The following is a 15185-nucleotide window of genomic DNA, read 5'->3' on the forward strand; positions in this document are numbered from 1 at the left end:
ACTTTAGAATTGTTTTAAATATTCTATTCCTTTTCTCCTTTTTTTTCCCGCATATTTAGTGTAACCACGGTTAAAATATGTAAGAATTCAGATGTTGGGCAAGTGCAGTCAAATTATTTCTTAGATTTTTTTACATCATTCAAATGAGCTCTGGGTAAATTGTTTTGCAGTGTTAGGGCAGAGAGACACATTAGTGAATGCTGGCGGCTGCATTTTAAAATTGCTGTTTTCAAGAGTGTCACAAGCAAATGCTGTGTGTGGATTTTATATCTTTAATCTCTAACTTGGTTCATGTCTCCCTATATATTATTTTACTCTTTTCAGTTAACGAGGTAGTTGAAATGAAAATGCAAGAATTGCCTCTCTGTGCCAGCATTACTTCTACAGGTTTGGAAGGAGCACACAAAAGTCAGGACTTAACGCTGGTTACAGAGGCAAATAAGGATCACAAAATGCAGAGCTTCTAGGTTGTAATTTTTTTTATAGGTAATCATATAATGTAATTGAAAAACAAGTTAATAACACAGGAATATACCATACCTTGGTGCTGTTAGTTTTGATAAGTGTTTTTTTTTGTTTTTTTTTGTTTTTTTTTTTGGTACATGGGCCTCTCACTGTGTGGCCTCTCCCGTTGCGGAGCACAGGCTCCGGACGCGCAGACCCAGCGGCCATGGCTCACGGGCCCAGTCGCTTCGCAGCATGTGGGATCTTCCCGGATCGGGGCACGAACCCATGTCTCCTGCATTGGCAGGCAGACTCTCAACCACTGCGCCACCAGGGAAGCCCTGTAGGTGTTTTTAATATCCTTTATTTCCCATCACATGTAATAAGATAGGGCAAGCTCAGGGAATACATATCTTATATTTTTCAATTTTTCTGTTTTTTTACATACACACACATACACAGTATGTATTCATGTATGTGGGTGTATATATACATATATATACATATCTAACAGATATGACCCTCCTGTGGGCATAGCAATCCATTTGATAGAGCAAGTGGTTGCTTGGGTCAGGTGAAACAGAATAGTTTCTATTCATGGGTTCTTAAATCAGCCATGACTACTCTAATGAATGGAGGACTAGTCAGGACATTAGGGATTCCAGCTTTTATTTGTGACTCCATTATTGACTTTATAGCCTTGGGCAGGTTAGTTTCTGTGCCTTGGTGTCCTTACCTATAAAACATGGGTGATGCCGGCTGCTTTTCTATTTCCTTAGAGCATAGTGAGGATTAATGAGCCAAAACACAGGGCCTGTCTTATGGTGTGTGCACCATGATTCTTCACTACATCGTGAAGCCCATTAATACACAAGGTGAGGGCCTGAGACAGTGAGCGGGTCTGCTTTCACAGGTGCCTTCTCAGATAGCTGTGTTGTTCTCAGTAGGCTTACGTAGTGAAGTGGCAGTTTTAGGTACATCGATAGCCCAGCACTGTCCAGTAGATCTTTCTGCACTCATGAAAATGCTCCGTTATCTGTGCTGGGCACTCAGTAGCTACTAGACATCTGTTACTATTCAACACGTGAAATGTGGCTATTGCTACTGAGGAAATAAATTTTAAAATGTATTTTAATTAATTTAAATAGTCACATATGCCAAGTGGCTACTGCATTCCAGAGAGCTGGTTGATATAATTAGGATAGTAGGGAAGGAAGGTTTATTTGGTGACAGAAGTTGGGAATGATGTTGGATAGAGGATAGTAAGGCAACTATAGGGCAAATGCAAGAGTCGATTTAATCTAGGGTATAACAGGTTGGGAGCTGTTTCTAAACATCCTTATTTTGTGGACTACTGGTCATTATACTTAAGTATTTTCTGTGTTTTCTGCTTTCTGTTTTATTTTGTGGTAGTTGTTGTTGACGCGATTGGCTTTGCCATTTACTAACTGGTTTCCTTTTCAGATTACTTTTCATAAAGCAGCCCAAGAACTTTAAAAATATGCAATTCTGGTCAAATGACTTACTTGCTTAAAACCCTTCACTGGCACCTCTTAATGTTTTTAAAATAAAAGTCAGACTTTAGAACATGGTTTGTAGGGCCCCAGATGGTCTGGCTCTCCTCATCCTTCCAGACCCGTCTCTCCACAGTTCCTCCTGTCCCCCTTCTCCTTCAGCCTTTTTTTTGCACTAGCATTTCTAAATTTTTATTTCCTTAAAATGTGCCAAGCTGTTTTGCTTCCTAACCTTTAAATATGCTTTCTCTTTGTCTGGAGTATTCGTTTTTGGTGGTCAGTTTCTCATTCTTTTGGTTTCATCTTAGGTATCATTTCTTTCTGGCTGGCTTTCCCGAATCCTTTGTCTGTATGTGACGCTTCCTCCCAGTCATAGACCAGAGGTGGTAGTGCACCTGCCTCTTACTATCTTCTCATTAGGTAGTATGCTCTAGGTACCAGGGATCGTGCCTGCTCTCCCAGGCCCTGCCGAGTGCCTAACGTAGTCTGTACCCACATTTATTTGTAGAGTGAATTAGTAAGTGTTCGAATGCATAAAAAGACGGTATATTTTTTCCTCTCTTGATAAAAGGGGCTGATGAGCTGAAAATAGGAATTGCTTCCTTCTGCTCCCAACTTGACTATAATTGTGAAGAGAATGTCTAAAACTAAGTTTCCGTAAGCTGCACCTTGTCTAGGCCGGTAGAATGGGTTCCTGGTAGATGCCAGAGTAAATGATATGTGCTCCCTGAGCAGAATTGTTAGTCTCTTGCCCATTAGGCACCCATGTTACCTTTTGTGGGATCACAAAATAATTTCCCAAAGTAATTCCTCCAGCCTTGGCATTTTAAGGTTTTAGGGTTCTTACTACTCTTTTTTTTTTTTGCCTGAAGTTCTTGTTCCTTTTAAGCCATTAATATCTCAGACTCCAGACTCTGAGTTGGCAAACACGCTTTTCTTTTTTTCTCTGTTACTCTTTTTTTTTTGCAGTATGCGGGCCTCTCCCGTCGCAGAGCACAGGCTCCGGACGCGCAGGCTCTGGACGCGCAGGCTCAGCGGCCATGGCCCACGGGCCTAGCCGGTCCGCGGCATGTGGGATCCTCCCGGACCGGGGCACGAACCTGTGTCCCCTGCATCGGCAGGTGGACTCTCAACCACTGCACCACCAGGGAAGCCCTTTCTGTTACTCTTAATGTATCTCTTTTCTCAATAACCAGGACTAGACTCTTTCCATCCCTGGGAGAAGAGTAGAGACCTTCTCCCTACTCTTAGAGTAGAAGAAAGTAGTAGAAGAAAGGGCAAAAACTATTCTTTTATCTTTCCTTCTTTAGGGCTTGGTACTTTGACTAATTGAAGTTGTAGATAAGTAGGGTTCTTTTGCTTATTCTAAATTTCTAAATGGCATTCTTTAGCTCTAGAACAGACATTTTGGCAATCTTTATTATCTCAAAGTTGAAGTCGTCTTTCTACTTAGATGCCTTCTTTTCCTGGGTTTCCAATGAAATGCTGTTAGGTTTTCTCATTCTCTTCTCCATCACTCCCTTTACTTCTTAAACCTCCCCAGTTGTTTTACCTGCTACTTGTATTCTAGTAGGAGGGAACAGACAGTTATATTAGTGGTTACAGAACAGTATGATACAGGCCTTCATAGCTCAATGCCCCAAGATTCTGTGAAAATCCAGGGTAGGGGCTAGAAATATGACTAGAGGATGTCATGAAAGGCTTTCTAGAGGAAGTAGCACTTCAGCTGAATTTGAAGAAAAAGAATAGGAGGATGGGCTTTTCAGAGAGAGGATGATGGGTGCTAAGGTACTACGGCCAGACTGCTTGTTGGTTCACTTCTAGGAGCTGATACAAGACTGGAATGAAGGGAGGGAGGAGGATGAGATGAGAGGCCAGAGAAGGTGGGCAGAAGCAGTGAAAGGCCTTGTGTGCTAAAGAGTTCAATTTTTTTTTTTTTTTTTTTGCGGTACGCGGGCCTCTCACTGCTGTGGCCTCTCCCGTTGCGGAGCACAGGCTCTGGACGCGCAGGCTCAGCGGCCATGGCTCACGGGCCCAGCCGCTCCGCGGCATGTGGGATCTTCCCGGACCGCGGCACGAACCCGCGTCCCCTGCATCGGCAGGCGGACTCCCAACCACTGTGCCACCAGGGAAGCCCTAGAGTTCAAATTTTAAGTTGAAAACTTTCACCTTCACACTGGGCAGGAAGTTCAGTGAAGAGGTGTGTCCAATAATCTAGGGTACAAGTGATGAGAGTCTGAATTAAAGTCGTGACAGTAGCAGTGGGGGGTGGAGGGGGAATTGGCTGTTTTTATCAATTTATTCCTTCACATGAAGTTTGGTTTACTATGTTAAGTTTCAAGAATATCCTATTATGATTTTGATTAAAATTGGGTAAGTGTATAGATAATAGAGGATTAATAAAGTTGATTTCTCACTCAGGACCATGGTATGTTTCTCTGTTTAAGTCTTCTGTTATACATCTTAGTCAAGTTTTTAATCTATTTTATATATGTGTGTTTGTATACACATGGAACTAACTATTTATTGAGATTTTCCTAGGTATTTGAGCCTTTTGTTGCCCTGGTGAAGTGGATATTCTGTTAATAAATAAAACTTGTTATTCCTGGTATAGAGGAAAGCTGTTGATTTTAGTGTGTTTCTCTTATACCTAGCCAACACCTAATTTGAAGGATTTAATAGTCATTTATTAACTTTTATTTCTTACTGCCTTTGTCACAGTTTCCAGAACAATATTATAAAATAATATTGATAGTTGGCATGCTTGTTTTATTCTCATTTTTAAAAAATAGTGATTGTAGGTTTATAAGTCACTATTAAAATCAATATTAAAAATAAAGATCTTCTCATACAGATGGGCAACAGGCACATGAAAAGGTACCCATATCACTAATTATTAGAGAAATGCAGATCAAAACCACAGTGAGGTACCTGCCACCTCACACTAGTCAGAATGGCCACCATCAAAAAGTCTACAAGTAATAAATGCTGGAGAGGGTGTAGAGAAAAGGGAACCCTCCTACACTGTTGATAGGAATGTAAATTGGTGCAGCTGCTATGGAAAACAGTATGGAGACTCCTTAAAAAACTAAAAATAGAGCTGCCATATAATCCAGGAATCCCACTCCTGGGCATACACCTGGAGAAAACCATAATTTGAAAGGCTGCATGCACCCTGATGTTCATTGCAGCACTGCTTACAATAGCCAAGACATGGAATCAACCTAAACGTCCATTGACAGGAATTGATAAAGAAGAGGTGGTATACGTATAAATACAATGGAATATTACTCAGCCATGAAAAAGAATGAAATAATGCCATTTGCAGCAACATGGATGGACCTAGAGATTATCATACTAAGTGAAATAAGTCAGAGAAAGACAAATACCATATAATATCACTTTTATATGGAAGCTAAAATATGATGCAAATGAACTTATTTACAAAACTGAAACAGACCCACAGACATAGAAAACAAACTTATAGTTACCAAAGGGGAAAGGGGATGGGGGAGGGATAAATTAGGAGTTTGGGATTAACAGATACAAACCACTATAAATAAAATAGATAAGCAACAAAGTCCTACTGTATAGCACAGGGAACTGTATTCAATATCCTATAATAAACCATGGTGGAAAAGAGTATGAAAAAATATATATATATGTGTATATATGTATGTATAACTGAATCACTTTGCTATATACCAGAAAACAGCACAACATTGTAAATCAACTATACTTCAATTAAAGAAAAAAATCTTCCTCCCAGTTATTTTACCATTTTTAAACAAGACTATTTTATTTTATTAAGTGATTTTGAGATGATCTTAGACTTTTTGCCTGTTGATGTCATTAACATATTTTAAAATATTATACCATGTTACATGCCTGGGATAAACTTGACTTAGTGTATTGTGTTATTCTTTAAACAAATACTTTATATTAGTTTGCTAGGGTTTTATTTAAGACTTTTGCATCTATAGGTGTAAGTTAGAATGGTTTGGTTTTTAGGTTTCATTTTTTGCCCTCAGATTTTGATATGAAAATCATACTTACAGCTTCTTAAAAATAATCAGGATGCTTTCCACCTTCTCTGGTCTGGGGGATGTGAATGGAGTATCTTACAGAAATAATTCCCACCCTGCCTCCTGTTTTCCATCCCCTGTCCCTTGTCTCCAACCTGATATAACATTATTTATTTTGATAACTTTCATACTGTATAATATTTGGAGATCTCTCTTAATTTGGTTACTAGTTGTTATCACTCTGAAATACTAATGTATTAATAATAGAGTGCAGGAACTAAAGAGAAACGGACTTTTTGTTATCCCATTAAATTTATTCTGAAATCGTCCCTGTGGACTATAATACAAAGTTTACCTATTTTATAGTTTTATCTGAGGCCATATGTGTACTTCTGACTTTATCTTTTATTTTGATTTAATTTTAATATTCTAATACTTTACTGTTTTCTTAAAGTCACATTTTGCTTGGAGTACTTTCTTATGTGCTTTGAGCTTTTGCTGTGCAAACTTTGGCGTTTTTTAAATGCCTCTTACATTTGAATACAGTGTTAATTCATTTAACTCTGAATTTACTTGTGTTTTGCATGAGAAATTTACTTCTTAAGGACTAAAATGAGAGTCCATTACCTAAGAAGGAAAATTTGTTCTATATTAACTTCAGATGTGAGAATAAGGTTCATATCTTCTATACTTCTTTGTTGCTCAAGAATATTTTTATTGATAACTGTTCAAAACCTCCTTGGCTATCCATCTGCACTGCCTTCTGTGCATCCCAGTGTGGACTTAAAACCAAAGCTATTCCAGTCACATCAGAACTATTTTGAGTGTTTGGAGAATATCATATGCTTTTTTTTTTTTTTTTTTTAACAGAAATACAGAGTTTAGGATTTGTTACTTGGTCTGCTATTAACAGAGTTTTCCTTGCAAGGAGGTAGAATTCTTAATTAGAAAATAGTATATAGACCATTGGACTTACTAATTATTCCACTGCCCTAGTTAATGTTTAAAAAATTAATATGTAACAGATAATTTATGTTTTATAGCTTTTAAAAAAACATGTTGCTCTTTTGAATTTCTCTGCTTTTTCTTGCTTCACCGCAATTCAAGTGACTTGAAAACTTAAAATCTATGTTTGCAATTTCATAGTTGTTCATAAAGGATTTCATCATGGACCATCTTGGTATTCTGTCATGCATGATAGGTTTAGCGTTAGTAAAAAAACCTTTTTGCGTGTGTGTTTGGGATTGAATGATCTATATGTGCAAGTGCAAGTTTAAATTTGCCCATCTGTCCTTCTCCCCTTCTACTGGTGGTAAAACTCATCTTGGGCACAGTTGTAGGTGGGTGTCTATTCTATCATTCTTGAGGGGAAGAGGACATTGAGGTGCTATACTATATTCTGAACTCTACCTTTGGGGTAAAGCCAAAATGTTAAACTCCTGAAAAAAAGCTGAAGTGTTAAACTTCCTTTTTATTAGCCTTAGTGATTAAAAAGAATCCTAGTGAGGAAAGGACTTTTCAGAGTCATCTAGTTTATACTTTTTATCTTTACATTGTACGTTCATACTTTTTATCTTTTATGTTGTACCATATAGGAAAACATAAATCTACTCCTATTTTAATGTTGCTAAGAAACCAGGTTTCTGTCCTTCCCTTTAGTGTATATCTAAATTGTCATTACAAAGCATACATGAAGTATGTCATAAAATTGGAGAAAATAAAGAGAAGAGGTCAACACTGGAGATGTAACTTATGTTCCTATATCTTCATTTTGTATCTGTCTCCCCCAAAATGCCAGTCTGTTAATATTAATAGCAAGCAATTATTGAGCACTTACTATCTGCCAGGCACTGTTTTAAGTGCTTTTGATACATTAATTCATTTGGTCCTTACATATACATTAATTCATATATTAATCTGATGAAGTAGGTTGTATTCTCATTTTACGGATGAGGAAACAGAGACATAGGAGATTAAATACCTCTAAAGTCATACAACTATTGAGTGGCAGAGCTGGAATCTAAATTCAGGCCGTCTGATTGTGTAACTCTAGCTCTTAGCTACCCTGCTCTATTGATGATATCCCTTCTGCTTACAACCGTCTAGGGAGCTGTTCAGGGTTTCTTGTGCCCTAAGGAGACAGTCTACCTCTTCAGTACCATCCTTTTTGTTTCTGGTCACAGCTTACATTTCCAGAACACCCCATTCTTCTGTGCATTCTCTCTCTTCTCTCTCTGTCTTTCTCCTCCTTCTTCTCTTCTGTCTTTCTTGCTCTTCTCTTTGTTTTTAAATTTTTTGGTGTTTCTCGTTTGCCACACTAGCTCACTTCAACGCCTTCGCACAAGGCCTTCGCTACTCTCTGCTGGGAGACTCATTCTACTTCTGTACCTCCTTTTATTCTTTCTCCTTTCACATATAAGCAGCTTCACCAGGCTTTTAAGTTCTTCCTATTTTCTTTCCTCTGCTTTTGCCCCACTGAGCTCTGTGCAGACCTTATATCTCATTGGTTCTTACGGGAGCACAGGCTCCGGACGCGCAGGCTCAGCGGCCATGGCTTACGGGCCCAGCCGCTCTGCGGCATGTGGGATCTTCCCGGACCGGGGCACGAACCCGTGTCCCCTGCATCGGCAGGCGGACTCTCAACCACTGCGCCACCAGGGAAGCCCCCACACTGCATTTTTTTACATGAACATTAATGACCATTATATAGATACCATGTAATATTAAAAAAACAGAAAATTTTAAAAGAAATGTTCATTTTAGAAAATTTTTCTTCCATGGTATAATAAATTAAAATCATTTTGAAACCATATGTAAAGAAGTGGAATAATAGACATGGTGCTATAGTTTTAACAATTTATGATTGGAAGACTAGTCATGGGCAATATGGAATATTGTTGGAATGAATGGAAGGAAAATGTGACCTTGTCAAGTCATTGGAACCTTTCTCTCTGTTTTCTAATCTATGAAATAACCATTGTACCATGTTTCTGAGGTCTCTTCCAGTATAATATTCTGTGACTCGTGAATTAGCGCATGCTGGGAATTCTGCGTCAGCATGTTCTCTGCAGCACGTCAGTTTGCTCTGTGATGGCTGTGATTATTGTAGATTATAGTGTACATACATAGTAAAATTAATTTAAAAAGTGCCCTGTTTACTACTTTATTAAATTGTTTGTCATGTGGCATAGTTTTCCTTCTAGTGGATCTAAATTCCTATCTTGTGAATTTGTCTAATTTCTGTATTTGTTTATATAGACTATGGAGCCTATAATAGCTACAGTAAATGACTTTTACTTGCATTTGAAAGCATCTCACCCCATAGTGATTAATGATTATGAAGCTATATTTTAAAATATGAATATGAATACACAAGAATACAGAGTTGTGAAAAACTTCATGTGTAAGTAACAATAAATTCAGTTAGAAATACTCCCTATAAAGGTCTGGTGTCAAATTGAAGTTTTATATCTTTTTTCTATTCAGCAGCTTGTGGTACTTGATCCTTATGCCTTATGTGAATTCTTGAGTCATTTATTTTAGTAAAAATTGTATATTATTAAGGAAGTTGAAAAAGTTGTTCCACTAGTGTATTCATTTAGTTAAGAATCAAATCACACATTTTATTTACTTAAACCCATCTGCACTTATTTTACCAGTAACATATTTGGTCTGCGGCCTGTGGATTATACAGACAGTGAAAATATGAAATCGCTGTTGCTGCTACCAGAGAAGAATGAATCATCATCAACTAGCCATTGTTCAGTAGTGAGTATGGTTTTAGCTTTGGGAAATTTATGTATTTTATTGAAATCAGTTATAAAACAAACATAATGACAAAATTTCCAGTTAGCAAACTGCTTTTATTCACCAATTATTGAGCACTTTCTGTGTAGTAGCTATTGTGAATTCAAGTTCAAAGACATAATCAGAATAAATCAACAAATATTTATTAACCTGCCCCCTCTATATTTTAGGCAGCACTCGTACAGCAATAAATATGACTGATAGAACTCTTATTCTCAAGAAGCTTACATTCTAGTGAGATCTAGGAAAGAAAAAGACTGTAAATATGTAAACTAATAAAATAATTTCGGAAACTTATAAATGAGTGCTTTGAAGCAGATCTTATAGAGTGTAACAGAGTGGAGAATGGGGGCTCCAAAAAAGGCACTGTTTTAGCTGGGTCATCGAGGAGGGCCTTTAAAGAACCGATACTTGGTCTGAAACCTGAATGACGATGAGCGGGCATCCAGGTGAATGTCTGGAGGACAAGTGTCCAAACAGAGGGGACAGCAAGTATGTAGGCCCTTCAGTGGATGACCCTGGTGTATTTGAAGATTAGAGAGAGGGTCATTATTGCTAGTGAATAGGGCATGTCTAAGAGTAATGGGAAACCATTGATAGGATTTAAAGCAAGGAATGGTATGATTTGATTTATGCTTTAGAAAGTTCACTCTAGCTGCTTTCTAATCAAGAAACATGGTGTGGCAGCAAGAGTGGAAGCAGGGAGATTACTTAGGACTGTTTCTTTGTGACAGGAGAAAGATACCGTCCTGGATTAAGGTAACAGCAGTGGAGATTATGAGAAGTAATGAGATTAGTATGTATTTTTGAGTTAATGCCACCAGAACTTTTGGATGGATTACATACAAAGTGTGGAGAAGGAGTAGAATTAATAGTGGAGAAGATGGTGGTGCTATTTACTGCCTTGTGGAAAGAATGCCTGTTCCTTAGGAACCTCTAGTTTAGTGGGGAATATGGATGTAAAAAAAATTATTACACACTGCAGTGAATTTGTAATACATGCCATAGAAAATGTACAGTAGAATCATGAAGGAAGAAGCTGACTTTAGGAGGGATCAGAAGAGAAGGTGACAAGGTGTTTAAGTAAGACTTTAAAGGTACAACTTTTAACAGGGTATCTAATAGAGTGCTAGTGGCTGCACATAACGAAAACGTTCACGCAAATGCTTAAAGACAGCGTATTATCTTATGTAACGATAATCCCAATATAGGATAGCTCTTAATTTGGTTAGTTTAGCAATTACGTGGCTGCACCAAAGACCCAAATTATTTCTGTTGTTCTACTTCGCCATCCTCCGCTTGGTGGCTTTGTCCTCACTAATCTCCCTCCTAGTGGCTGCAGGATAATTGCCACAATTCCAGATGTGACAGTGTCCAGCGTTAGGACCAAAACCTTTCCCAGAAGCCTTCCAGTGGACTTGCCCTTTATGTCTTACTGGTCAGGACTGGTCACACAATTGTTTTTGGCATACATCACGGTTGAAGATAGGGTCAGTCCTTGAAGAGTGGGTGTCTGAACAAAATTAGGATTCTCTTAGTGTGGAGGGAGTGAGGAATGGCTTTTGACTGCTTGCTGCAATCAGGTGTACGAAGCAGGGATGGCAGGACAAATCTAAGGGACAGCTGGTCAGAGAAACAGAGACACGAAGGAACTTAGAAATTTGAGAAACTAGAGTTCAGTGTTAGAGGAGCATGAGGTGTGTTAAAGAGCAGTTGGAGGTAAAGAGGTTGTGAAAGACCTTGAGTTCCCTGTGGAGGAGTTTAGACTTTATTCCTCAGTTAGTGGGGCGCCTTCAGCGTGTCTCTAAGTGGAATGGGACTCTGCAGGGGGTAGTTGGGGGCAGGCCGGGACTGAAGACTGGTTAGGAGGCTATTGAAGTGGGAGTGAAATGGTGAGGACTGGAACTACAAGTGGTGGGGGAAGGAGGAGGTGTGTGGAGAGGAGATGAGGGCTTTTAGAGAGACAGGGATGGTGGACGCACTGTATCTTAGCAACTGCTCAGATGGGGGAAAATGAGAGAAAAGGATGAGCTGAGATCTAGAACTGTTCAGAGAAGACTTCTTGTCTAGTGAGGGCAGTGGAATAGTGATTGACCCCATTGTTTAAGATAAGGAGGTCACCGAAAGTGTTTATAATTTGAGGTGGTCATAGGTGCTGTCACAGGCTGGTTACCCTTATACTTTGAAAACTCTTAATGTCCTGCTCTAGACTTAAGCCTTTTAAGTGTGCCCCATCTATAGAATTGGAAGACCTAGAAATTAGCAGTTTAATTTCCTCATTTTATAAATGAGAAAACTGAGATGTAGTGTGATTTGCCCAGGGTTAACCAGCCATAGGGAAAAAAAACTTTTTTAATGGATCAATTAGAACTTAAATTTCTTAAATCTTAGGTCAGTATTCATTCAGTCCCATCATACTTAACTATAAATTGGCACTTTATTCATTTGGACTTGAACTCTGCTGGCAGAACATAAATAAGTTGTCATTTGCCAATGTTTCTTTTATGTAAAATCTGGGAAAGGATTATTTTAGATATGTCAAAAATAAAGATATCTTTATGGTATTATCGGAATCTGAGAGTGGCAATCTTCCTTTTAATTCAGCTATCCAATTACGATCCTGTTTTTATTAAATGTAAGAAACCTATACTTTCTTCATGTCACATGGACATAGCCTGTGAATATCGTTATTTGCTATCTTAATGGTAGATCGTTGGCTAAGGAAATGACAATGAATGGTAAAATGTCCTTAAGTTGAAAGGGTTGTTTCTTTTTTTTTTTTTTTTTTCCCCGCGGTACGCGGGCCTCTCACTGCTGTGGCCTGTCCCGTTGCGGAGCACAGGCTCCGAACGCACAGGCTCAGCGGCCATGGCTCACGGGCCCAGCCACTCCGCAGCATGTGGGATCCTCCCGGACCAGGGCACGAACCCGTGTCCCCTGTATCAGCAGGCAGACTCTCAACCACTGCGCCACCTGGGAAGCCCCTGAAAGGGTTGTCTCTTCACGCGTACTCATTAAAATCAAGCTCTGGGATCTGCTTCCCAGCCACTATCAGACTCCCTTTCACTCATCTTTTTCAGCCACACAGGCTACCTTGCTGTTTCTTGAATACCCCCAAACACGGTCCCATTTCAGGTCCTTAGCATGAGCTGTTTTCTCCACCAGGAACAAATGTAGGGAACCAGATGTACACATGGCATATGCTTCCTCACTCCCTTAGACTCCTTGTATAGTTTTTCAGGTCCTGTTACTGATAAACTCATTAATTTGGATAAATTCAGAATAACTAATTTTTCTAAGAAAAAGTTTCATATCTAATTATTCCTTAAATAAAAGTGTATTTAATGCCAGTGTACATAATATCTAATCTCTCTAAAAGCAGAGTATTGAAACTTTTGGATGTTTTCTGAACATCTTTTGAACCTCCTGGTTCTGAGACATCTGCTTACTCTCAAATCAGATGCCTTCCCCACTCCCACCTCCCATCCCATATCAGACATGTGGCTTTGATAGCTGTTTGCTTTATTTTATTCTTTTTTTTTTTAATATGCGGTACATGGGCCTCTCACTGTTGTGGCCTCTCCTGCTGCGGAGCACAGGCTCTGGACGCACAGGCTCAGCGGCCATGGCTCACGGGGCCAGCCACTCCGCGGCATGTGGGATCTTCCCGGACCGGGGCACGAACCCGTGTCCCCTGTATCGGCAGGCGGACTCTCAACCACTGCGCCACCAGGGAAGCCCAATTTTATTCATTTTTTAAAGAGTTTTCCTTAACTATGAAAAATTAGTGCCAGTTTCTATTTTTTATTCTAATTTAGAAACTGGATAGGAAAATGCTTGACCCACTTTGGTGCTTTCCTGAGGTTGGTGGAAATAGTATCATATGCTATATTTAGAATTGATATCCTTTCATTTGTTATTTCGTGCAGAGAACTACTTTAGCTGAAGTGGAGTTATATAAATTGAAAAGTAATGTGTTCCGTTCAGAGCTATTTTATGGCACTTATTTGTATAACTGACAAGAATATTTGAAATGCTGTCTTTTAATATTATCATTGTATAGCAATTGCATGATTGATAAAGTAGACAACTATTTTCATCTTACGGAGTGTTTACAGTGTTTAGGTTAGGCATGGTTACCTCATCTTATAATTTAGTGAATAGGAAAGATAAGTGGACAGAAATGTGATGTCAGTATGTGTGTGGTGTGTGCACAGCATATCCAGGAAAACCTTTGCAACTTGAACCTTAGAGAAAGAAGTAATTCAGTAAGCCAAACTTTTAAGTGTTGAATATTGCCATTAAAAAAACTTTTTATAGAAATCTTTTTAAAAATGTCTACAATACACACTTAAATACATAGTAGAATCTTACTTAATGTATTTTGAGTGAATAAATTATTGAGATCAGTCTGTTTACAGTTGTAGCCAACAATTTATGTGTAATATTGTACAGCATCAGACTGGATAAATTGGTATCACTACTCAGATATGTGAAATGAATATTTAAATATCAGTTTTCTCCAATCTACTTGCTGAACTATACTGGTAATTATACCTGCAGTGTTTCACTTATGTTCTGTGGAACTTTTGAGAGCCCAGATGTCCAGAATACATATACACTCATACATTTAGGAGGACCCTTTGTATGGTGTTTGAAAATTAAAATATTATGTTTGGCTTTTTATCTTGTAACACAGTAGTCCTGATTTACGTTTTCTTTCTTATCTGCTGGGTCATTGCTTTTCTATCAGGTAGCTTTTGGCTAACTCTCACTCCAATTTCATTTATTAAATTTCTGTTGGCTGCTATTGAAAACACTGTCCCGTTGCTTCTTTGAATCTTTCATGTCTAATCTTTAACGGTATCCATTGGTGCCTCCTTTTTATTCTTGTCTTTTTTGTCTTCTGTAAGTTCTAAGTCTTTCTATTAAAATGAAAATATTAGTCTTTGTTAGATCACTTCCCTTTTCATAAGCTGCATTGACTTACTACTGTTGGTGGGTCTGATGTAACTTTGGTATTCCTTTGTCTGTTTTCACTTTCTTGGTTTCGAGAGGTAACTGTTATAGTGTTAAAATTTTGTTTTCTGTCTTTGAGATCAGTGCTGTTCTAGAAGTCTTAGTTTTCTTTAATTTTTTATGTAATCTCAGTTTAAATTAAAAAGACCAAGTTGAGTTTAACTCTATTGGAATAAGTTAGTGGGGGGGGAGATAGAGAATTGATCATTTTAAGTGGGTATTTTGGGTTACTTTAAAAAAGGGGGGAGTGCTTACTGGTGACAGAATGAAGTTGTAAAACCCTAGAGAGACCCAGTTTAGCATCAAGGAGGGACTTCCTAGTGGCACAGTGGTTAAGAATCCGCCTGCCAGTGCAGAGGACACAGGTTCGATCCCT

At 38.6% G+C, this 15185-nt stretch overlaps 1 protein-coding gene across 1 annotated transcript in view; it reads left to right on the plus strand.

The window, feature by feature from the left end:
- The window catches only part of BARD1 (BRCA1 associated RING domain 1), a 76985-nt gene that overhangs the window by 40263 nt on the left and 21537 nt on the right, over window positions 1–15185 (plus strand). The window contains exon 7 of the mRNA XM_067740695.1: window positions 9643–9751. Coding sequence (XP_067596796.1) covers window positions 9643–9751 — 109 coding nt within the window. The remainder of the gene's footprint in view (window positions 1–9642; window positions 9752–15185) is intronic.

The sequence above is a fragment of the Pseudorca crassidens genome, chromosome 6 (genome assembly GCF_039906515.1).
Source record: "Pseudorca crassidens isolate mPseCra1 chromosome 6, mPseCra1.hap1, whole genome shotgun sequence".
In the NCBI taxonomy this organism is placed as follows: domain Eukaryota; kingdom Metazoa; phylum Chordata; class Mammalia; order Artiodactyla; family Delphinidae; genus Pseudorca; species Pseudorca crassidens.